The sequence below is a fragment of the Gymnoscopelus braueri genome (assembly GCF_963280865.1).
Source record: "Gymnoscopelus braueri genome assembly, chromosome: 2".
NCBI classification, from domain to species: domain Eukaryota; kingdom Metazoa; phylum Chordata; class Actinopteri; order Myctophiformes; family Myctophidae; genus Gymnoscopelus; species Gymnoscopelus braueri.
Window position 1 is genome coordinate 34923471 of NC_137604.1, and position 10408 is coordinate 34933878.

The following is a 10408-nucleotide window of genomic DNA, read 5'->3' on the forward strand; positions in this document are numbered from 1 at the left end:
AAGAGATAGTCAGAGCGCAAGTATTTCGTTGTATATAATATACGACAATACGGTTGAACTTGAACTGAACTGTAGTGGTTTGACAACATCAATAGATTTTCATTCAAAGCCTGTGATTAACTCGGTGTCATCCCAGGTACATCCAGCTGGAAGATAATAGCAAAGCATTAGGCTTAAGCTGACTTTTCTCTAACAGACGTTCTGTTATAACAACAGGTTTCTTTTTTTTTTCCTTGGAGGAAGTGGCCTCACATCCGCTTCCGGTTTCCACAACTTTACTTGTGTGACATGAACTCAAAGTTTCTGAACTGTTTCGTTTAAGAGGGTAGACAGCCGATTTACGCTCTTGCGCAACTACTTCCTCTGAACACCGAAACCCATTGCTCAAACCAATCTAGCCCCAGCCTTTCCTCGTACTATAGTGTCACTTGCTGTATATAACTGATTGAACAACACAGTCATACTATGAAGTATAAATTAGGTTTTGGTATGTTTGGGTGCTCACTGGACTGCAATATCAGCCCACAGCCGTGGTCCTAGACATGTGTGGAGGAGTCTGGAGGTGGGTGGGTCAGGAACAGACCACCATCATTATAGTTGCTGGCGAAGCTGGTGTGGTAGCTGGGGCTGCTCCTACTGGGGGAGCGTGGTTGAAGCTGAGACTGGGATCCAGTGGATCTGATAGCTGATCGTCTCTCAGCCAGACACAGCTTCTGGATCAGGAAACGCTTGTCACGGCCCTCCTGTGGAACACAGAGATAAGATGAGTGTCCTTTCACATTGTAGTCCCTTTCAGACCACAATAAACATGTGCGGCAATAAACATACTGTCTTGGAAAATTGGGAAGATATCTATTTTTTGTGTGTGTGGAGTATACAGTACTCTACTCACCATGGCTAGCTGATCCCTGAGCTGGTTAATGACTCTCTTGTGAGCTCCGGCTAGAGCAATTACATAAAACATGGCCAAACTGTGGAAGATATTGAATCAGTGTTACTGTACAAGCATAACGAGTAGGCTACATAAAAGTTACTCTACAATTAATTGAAACAGCTCAACACAGAAAACACCAGTCTCAGCTCATAAACCCATGAGTATATGAATATTTAGTATACATTAAAGTTTTTTGACAAGAGGCACTATGAATATACCTATTTAGTATAATCACCATCATTGCTGAGAATAACCCTACAAAGCGTAGCTGTATATTGGCCTGAAACCATACCATGTGATGACCAAGAAGGAGACGGCAAAAGCCTCTGAGGAGATAGCATGGAGGAAGGTACTGGCTCCTGAGGGAAGCTGGGATACAGCCCTTGGCACTACCTCCCATGAGGTGGTGTAATTAACAAATGGTCCGCAGGCCTGGGAACACCTTATCCTGTGAAGGAATGACAGCTCAGTTAAGTCTAGTTGTACATTCGACTACTAAAAAGCTATTGTATTATTTGGGAGAGTAACTTTTTTAATTTACATTTAGGTATGTAGCAGACGCACTTATCCAGAGTGACTGCTCTGGTAAATGGCATGAACCTAGTGGTGTGTTCTACCGTGTTACACTATATACAGTACGTACTGTCCCAGTTGAAAAAAATTGTATACCGTCTGCTAACCATCCGAGGTAGCGTATCTGATATGCAGGAGGAGGGGCTGGGGGCATGTGGACTTCAATAGCCTTTTAAGTGATAATGTGGCGTTCAAGGTGAAGGCTTATGTGTAGCTATTGAGGTGATAATGACCGCTGGCCATGGGAGTTTCGAAGTAGTTCACACATATAAATTATATGTTAGAGCGGTTATTTCATTTGGTGACCACGCGGTTATTTCATTCAGTGACCGCGCGCATGAGCGCATGGGAGGGAATAATTATGGTATATACCCTCCGAAAAAACCTAGAACACACCACTGCATGAACCCCTTGAGTAAACTGGCATGAACCCTAGTCATTTGTTTTAAATAATAATATATATAATAATAATTTACAAAACAATATTATCATCCACACTACTCACTGTGCCATGCCAACAGTGACTGGCAGGCAGGCCAGAGCAAGGCCTATAAGCAACACAACCAGGAAGAAGAAGTTGGAGCTGGAAGCTCTGAAAGGACGTGTGGCTGGACGGCAGTTGTAAACCAAAGACACCTGTAAAATGATGAAGTGTGGTTGTCACAAAATCCCAAGGCGCAGGCGGACTTGTCTCGTGTCACACAGTTTAGAAACAAGTAGCCTCGGAAACCCATGGCTTTTTTTTTGTTAAGAAACAAGTGGCCAGTGCTTAGGCTATTATGTATATTTCACATACAGTGATATACATAATTATGACCTGGATTTTGTCCCAGCCATCACTATGATTGTCTTACAAACAAAGTCAAAATTAAACATTCAGGCCTTAAAATGGTTGGCTTTAATTTCAGTTCCTTCAAAACCCATGATTTTTTTTTTATCTTGGTAATGCCCAATAATATAAAGAAAGGTGAATTAACAACAACACATTATAAATTGCCTACAAAAAAGATAATGGATGACCTTTCCTCTGTCGTTCACGTTTGCCTTAAGAACAAAGAGTTCTGGTGAAACGTAACGTCTTACCTTTTTGATGTAGAAGATAATGAAGTACTTAATGATACAGATGGCAGGCAGCAGGGGGCAGTAAAATGTGCCGATCCAACAGATAGTCTGCCCATAGACAATCTCCAGCACATTCTGAGGAATAGCAAACTCCTGCTGGCCCCACCATTTAGCAAGGCCACAGTCACAGAAGTTCACTATCAACCTGATGGGGACAGGCCACAGGAAGGACACAGTTACGGTAGTTCTCTATCAACCTGATGGGGACAGGCCAGAGCATGGACAGCTGGATATACTCGAGTTTGTATATGGTCATCAGCAGTTCCGCATGGGCAACAGCTTCAAATCATATGCATACTTGTTTCGATTTACAATTTAGGCATTTAGCAGATGCTGTTAACCACAGTGACTTACAATAAGCCAGGTAATCACATACTGTACACAGAATGCAGAGAGACAGTGTGGTGTGCCTCAAGAAACTAGGATCCCAGGTAGACCAAGAACCTTTCACTTTATATACTTTGAAGCTGTTCTCCAAAACAGAGTTTGGCTATGTTGTAAAAGAAAGAGAAAAAAAAAGAAGAAAAAGATAGGGACTTACCTCCGTGGAAACTCCACAAAGAGAGTGACAGCCGCGATGATAATGAAGTCAAAGATGGTAAGTTTGTACATCTCTTGCCCCACACGGGTCTCCCAACACTTCGCAACAGCATGGGAGTTAAGAGTAGCATGAATTAATTGACTGCACCAGGCTCAACAATAATGATAACATGCAGTGTTATCAGTAGGGTGTATGAGTTTGTATGAGCACTCAAGACTCACAAAGGACAGCTGTGCTATATTATAGCAATATACATCCTAAAAAGAATTTAAGGACCCTTTGATTACCAACAGGGAAGTTTCACATCTGCTGTATTAACGTTATAGTGCATTTATCACTACCATCCATGACAGGCAAGACTGAATAAATGTACTTGTCTATTAGTGAATGGAAAAATATATACATACACAAAATTAGGACATGAAACAATCGTTTCATTATGTGTCATAAGATTAGCCTCTAGTTTGAGAGTAGTAAAGTTTGAATAATGAGAGTCAAATCTAACCAGCAAATGATTGTTATAATCCCTCTTCCTCTTTATTTGTAGAAGCATGTATAGTAGACTGGATATAAAATGACAACATAGAATACAATTTAAAAAACAGTGTTCTTGTGGTGGGTTGTCCCTTTTCATTAGGCCTTGGCTTAGTCTGTTTAGCTGTTCCGGTACCGGTGCTGTGTCACTCTTGCAAACCCATCAACTGTGCTGCCGATAAATGTTACTTTAACATTACCACCGTCAAACTAGAGGCCATTAAACCAACCTGGCATCGGGTGGCTGGGTCACATTGAAAGAAATGAACGGCCTAGCTGTCAATTGCTACTTTTTCAAAATGCAATAAATGCACTTACAGAGTATAGCTGATGGTTGTAGCCACATTCACAGGGCCCGTCCTTACACTTAGTGATCTGAGTCCAGAGAGAGAAGAGCAAAACCCCAATACTGGTCAACCTCATGAACACACACCTGGAGAGAAGGGGGGAAAAGAAAGACACCAATGACTGGAACATGTGTTTTTCTACGATGACTTGAAGATCTGTATAAATAGCAAAACAATTAGTTGACGCTATCGTTACCACTGCTAGCTTGAAATTGATTGGTTCTATAAAATTAAGTTTGACGGGTCCTCACTGATGGGCCAATTTTATCTTTAGCATTAGGAATGAGGATTTCAGAGCAACTACCTACCTCATGAGAGTGAAGCGGATCTCAAACGCTGGGGAGTAGTCCTCGTAGTTGATGATTAGAGAGAAAAGGAGGGGAGTGAGGAAATTGGCTGTGGTGATAACAATGGAAGGCAGGTACTCATAGATGAGATCCACCATGAAATTCTCCTGCAACACAGTAGAAAGAACTAGTTATACGGATGTGTTCTCCGCAATGATCTTTGAATCCCTCTGTTAGAAACAATAAACTAGGACCCCCCGCCCCCTCCACAGGCGGTAAAAACCCTAAGTTTAGAAAGGCTCCTGAATATCCTGATGTAGTCAGAAAACGAACCTTTGTCATCTGGGCTTTCTGGGAGAAGATGGTGGCTCTGTAAATGCTGTAGAAGCAGGCAGCCAGCACAGCAATGACAAAAAGGTTTAGGATGAGGCGGATGACATAAATACGACATCTCTCCTTGCGGGTGCGACCTGCTATTTTCTGCTTGATCCTTTCCTCCTCCAAGTCCGTCTGGCAACAGAAAAATAATAAGGAAAGAAAACGGTTTCAAATGTGAAAAATTAAAAATACAGAAGCAATAAACAAAACAATATGATATGTTTTTGAAGCGGATATGAAGAGGAAAATGTTACAGGTCTTCAAAAGCGTTAATATGTGCCTCCAGACTGAGCAACTCACCCTAAGCTCATACAGCAGGCTGCTCCTCTTCAGCCGTACAGCATTGTCGTTGGTAATGCAGAAGTCCCAGCCCGAAAATACTTTGTTACAGAAACTCTGGAATCGATCCTCATCTTGAACCAGGTTACGCTTGAAGCCTGCGGCAGACCTGGTGGGAAAGAGTCATCTATGGTGGTCACAGATCCCTCCTACTTGTCAAGCAAACCTTTTATTTTAGAAGCCAATCATTTAATTTAACAAACTTTGTAAATAAGGTTTTTGCTCTTCAAAAAAACAATTTTGTCTTTTTAGTACCTTTTAACAATCCAAATGAGACTGAGGAAGAGGTAGGCTATGGTGACCAGCAGGTAGGCAAGAGGCAGGTTGTAAGTAAAGTTTGGGAAGTAGATGAAGTCCACCTTGTAGTAGCCATAGAAAAGATAGGTCTGTTCTAGAAAACCCTGTGGATCAAACACAAGAGGTTAGTGGGAATCCAAAAACAAACCTCTCTCTCTTCCAAACTCGCACAATAAAGTTTCACCCTGACAGCAGAGAAGAAAAAGGAACTATAAAGACATACTCCGCCTGAGAGCAGGTCTGTGATGTGCTCATGATAGAGGACAAGGCCTCGACGAGAGCTGCTCGGATACGAACTGCAAGAGCTGCCTGTGGTGGAACACGTTAAGATAAAACATGAATCCTAACAGAAATACAAGAGGAACAGTGCTGTTACTGTCTCAAAGAACAGACCTCTTCATGGGTGTGCATTCCTCAACGTATTCTCATTCAAACTGCTCTGTATTGCTCTGATAAATTATTGTATTGTATATACAAATATGGTATAATTAATATATAGTCAAGCACAAAGCTAGAAATTTGTGGAAAAAAAGAACAATGGACGGCTCAAACACCCTGCTATTCTAGTTATTCATCATTATGAGAAAGCCAATGAAGTGACTGCGTACCATCAGCCTGGTTGAAGGTGTTGTTGCCTGAAGCGTGGGGGGCAATGATGATGGGCAGCATGACGAAGCTGAACATCAACAGGAAGATGATCAGGTTGAGTAGGACCAGGAAACGCAGGAAGGAGAAGTAAGACAGGATGCCCGTGCCAAACATCCCTATTGTATTAAAAGTAGAGAGTGTTAGTGAGGACGAGAGAAAGAAACAAACTAAAAAAGACTTTTACCACTGTGCTACCCGAGCAAACATGTCTTGGTGGTTTTGATAAACAAAAATATGTTTGATATTATCGGAAGTCTTTAGTCTTGAAATTCAATGATGGGTGCTTATTGTTTAAAACAGGGTACATGGATGGTCCAATGGACTGCAGATATTTGCCTTTCATAGCCTCCTGGAAACATATTCAGAGTATACCAACCCCATTTTATATAAAACATGGACAGGTCACATAGACAGGTACACACAAACTCAAATGACTGCAGCAGTAGGCTTCTACTCATAGAAAATGGTGCTTTTATCCAAAGCGCTTTACAATGTGTATGGTAAGCTATACAGTACATGTGTAGGCTATGTGTACTGTATAACATACAGCAGTCATGTTTTGTGTCCATCCACATAGATTATTTGGTGAATATGAGTTTAGCTTATGACTTAACACTTCCTATAGGACCAGTTCCAGATGTACGTGCATTTCTTCCCAAGATAATGCTCTTTGCAAAATTGTATAGTCTGTGATTAAAAACTCTCAAAAGTATTTTCAAATTCTTCTGGTGTATGGTAGACAGTAAGCACAGCTGTGCATCTCTGGGGAGGGGGGACATCCACAAATGCCTCTAGCCCCAAAGCCATTGAAAAGACAGCCAAATAAAGCACATGTTTACAGATCACGTCATTACTGCAGATGCAACCGGTTCTATAATCCATCATATCAATTAAAAAGGAAGCCATGAGTCACATACTTCCCCCCAGCCTGGGTGAGGGCAGTTTGGAGTTTCTCCTCTGTTCCCTCTCGGCTGAGTTTGACTTCCACTCCCGCAGGGCCCAGGGGATGGCCTCTACTTAGAACCTGATGTAACAAGATAATACAGACAGAACTGAAAACAATATCAGAGGGTCAATTAACACTTTGAATAACTGGCAGCATCTGTCAAAGTGAACTTCCTCAACATAAAGCATACTCAGGCATGCAAACAGCCCAGAGGTGAAAAAGGTGACAACATGTTGTTTTCTTTCGGGTCAGGTGTCACACAATTGCCCTATTTGGGTTCAAAAAGGTGACTGTAGCTGAAAAGTGACACTTTTGCATGTCTGCATACTACTACCGGAAACAACCCGTTTCAAACATAAATGCATAGATTTGATTCCGCACCGTGCCAGACACTGAGAAGCCAGTGAAGACAAAGTTGATGTCCTCTTCCTTCGTGCAGATGTCATTGACCCCATCCACATGCAGGTCAACACTAGTAGGTTCTAGAGAAAGACAAAGAGGTAAGAAAGTATTCACAGAGAACTACGATGGGTAAGTAACTAGATTTGGATCTCCCGTATTTTAAACCTAACATCTATCGTTCAGCTAAAGGGGAATCCCCCCAGTGGCCCCACCCAAAGCTTCTGGATTACTGGGCTACTCAGCTGCAAATCACGGTACACTATGCTCAAGTACAGCAGCTTGACAAGGCTATTGAAGCACTCACTTACTGCAGCTGCTTGTTACTCCTAGTAACCTCACCCGGGACAAATAGACTGGGTGCATTTCGACCAGGTCGGTCGCTGAGGAAGACCGACCAGGTCATCCGTTCTATTTGTCCTGGGTGAGGTAAATAAATCAATGAAAGGACATTACAGGGTGCTGGCTATTTTCTCAATTCCTACAGTAAATGGTTAACTGTGAATGCATGGTGGTGACTGACACTATACTCTTACCAAAGCTCCACCCAAGTGGGGGTTCAATCTTCAAGACAAAGTCTCCCTGTAAAAGAGCGACAAGTTTTTATTTCCCCATAGATACATATACTGTACATAAACAATACATGCTGATGAGATAATTAAATGTGTTCAAATTACAGTAGTTGTCTACATACCTTGTCGTACAAGGGGATCATAAAGTAACCATTGATCGGGGCACAGTCAGTCTGGTATTTCAATGAGCCTTGTTTTGTGTACAGTTTAATCTGTGTAAAAAGGAGAAAAGGATCTTCAGTCACTCACTGCCACTGGTAGGTAAGTCGGTGTTGCTGTCTGGCTGTTGCCTGGGTTAAGTAGTTAAGTACCGGGCTAATATGTCAACTAAGTGTCTTCGGCTGTCAGAAAGAAAGAGAGCGGTCTTGCCAAGCTTCTAGATACAAAGGACTGGTCAACTAACTGGCTTGTGTGGCTAATCTCATTATGTCTGTGAATGCATTGTGCCTGATGGCTGTAACTATAGTATTCAACGTTAACTCCATCAGCACGCAGAGGCCTTTAAAGGCTGATGCTTTGGGTCAAAACTCATTCACACCAACGTTACCTGCAGTGGCAACATCAAACGTAACATTGAGGTTAGATTACATAGAACGAGAGGATACGTTAGGGTTAGGACAGGGGTCTTCAACGTTTTTCAGGCCAAGGACCCCTTAGCTGAGAGAGATGAAGCAGGGACCCCCCACTACATTGTATAACACTGTGTTGCAGAATAAAGGTTTTCATTGATTGCTTCATAGACTTCTTTGACACACATTATCTTTTCTATTAATATGTTGTATTCATCTTAATGTGTATTATCAGACATTTAACCTTTTAAGCCCTCAAAATTTAGTCAACTTGGCCGTTGGCTCTGTACTTGGTCTTCTCTTTTTCCCTCTACACCAACTTTCCGAAAATATCAGATCTACAACCTCACAACGTCTTGCAGCACGAGGCATGTGAGCTTGCAGATCTGCTATTTTCGGCTTATGTTCCCCCTTACACAAATATTTGGCGGACCCCCTGTAGTTACTCTGAGGGTCCCGGACCCCCTGTTGAAGACCCCTGGGTTAGGATGAGTGCATCTGTCACTGCTCTCATTCAGCTAATAATAACACATATATAAACACACACACACACACACACACACACACACACACACACACACTGTGTTGATTAAAGGCAGAGCAGAACACTCTTTAAGGTGTCAATTACACATTAGGATACCAGTCTGTCTTATGGTCTAATTATTAGATAGCAGAATGCTAACGTTAGCTTCAGCTTGTCAAGAGCTTTCATTCAAACTGTGGTCGGAGTCGGGACTCAGGACTTCCTCTTTCTTTGGAGTTCCGCCCAGGTGGGCGTGGTTAAATGCCTCAACCTAACGCTAACTAAGCCTCAAAACCACGCCCACCTGCTCGAAACACTAAAGAAAGAGGCTGTACCACAACTGTCATCCTCCAGCTAGCATAAGCGTACCACCCAGAGCTACTACCGCTAGCCTAGCTTGCACTCTCACCTCGATCAGGGAGTAATTGATTTCCACGTCGGACTTCACAAACCCTCCGCACGCCACCACGATGTCATCTGAAGACACGCTCATCAGCTGGCAGCAGCAGACGAATCCGAACAAGAAGCAGATCGCTCCCATGTCCGTCCGGAGCGTGATTCCGAATCCGATCATCCTTGCAAATGATTATTGCTCGATGAACCGACGAAACAAGCCGCACGCTGCCTCCGGTTCCGTACCAGCTGAGCAGCGTTGCCAGGTTTTGCGAGAGAAATAAGCAACCAGGTCTAGGAAAACAAGCCCTTCGCCCTTTAAAAATATAGATTGGCTATTTTCAAACAGACATTTTGAAAAATGAGGAATATTTTCGAAACATTTTAACAAAACAAATCTTGTATGGGGTCCCTGGCATAAAATGTTTTCAGATGGGGGTCCGCAGACAAATATATTAATCTGGGGGTCCTTGACTTGAAAATGAAATACTGGTTTAAACAACATTAGGAAAAAAGCCCAAATAAGCAACTACAGTTTAGAAACAAGCCCATAAAAACGCAACCCGCAACTACCTATATTTAATTACAAGCAACTTACCAGAAAAACAAGCCCATAGCGGACATGGCAACACTGGTACCTGCTCTGCAGCTGAGCTGCTGTCTGTGGCCAAATGCATGCGTCAGGAGCAGCGACATCTATTGCCTTGGAGGTGACATAACTCCACCTAAGGTTTCACAATATAATAATGTGGCAAACTTATAAGACACCAGTGGTGTAAAGTAAGTACATTTACTCAAGTACTGTACTTAAGTACAATTTTGAGGTATTTTTTACTTTACTGGAGTACTTCCAATTTCATTAGTTTTACTTCTACTCCACTACATTTCAGAGGCAAATATTATACTTATCCACTACAATTATTTGACAGTTTAGTTACTAGTTACTTTGTAGATTTAGATTATTACAAAACATACATTAACCATTTGAAAATTGCCGATCTACAAG

The 10408-nt window shown here is 42.2% G+C and overlaps 1 protein-coding gene across 1 annotated transcript; it reads right to left on the reverse strand.

The window, feature by feature from the left end:
* Nucleotides 1–9583, reverse strand: LOC308095277 (transmembrane channel-like protein 7; the record flags this gene model as incomplete). The annotated part of the gene is made up of 19 exons (XM_080442274.1): nt 1–743; nt 893–971; nt 1227–1382; nt 2013–2143; nt 2591–2774; nt 3171–3268; nt 4023–4137; nt 4360–4505; nt 4672–4848; nt 5017–5164; nt 5311–5456; nt 5576–5661; nt 5961–6116; nt 6918–7013; nt 7333–7428; nt 7688–7765; nt 7882–7927; nt 8040–8129; nt 9419–9583. 19 exons carry the CDS (start codon nt 9581–9583, stop codon nt 537–539), a joined length of 2400 nt encoding a protein of 799 aa, XP_080298400.1. The 3' UTR covers nt 1–536.
* Nucleotides 9584–10408: the final 825 nt, after the last annotated feature.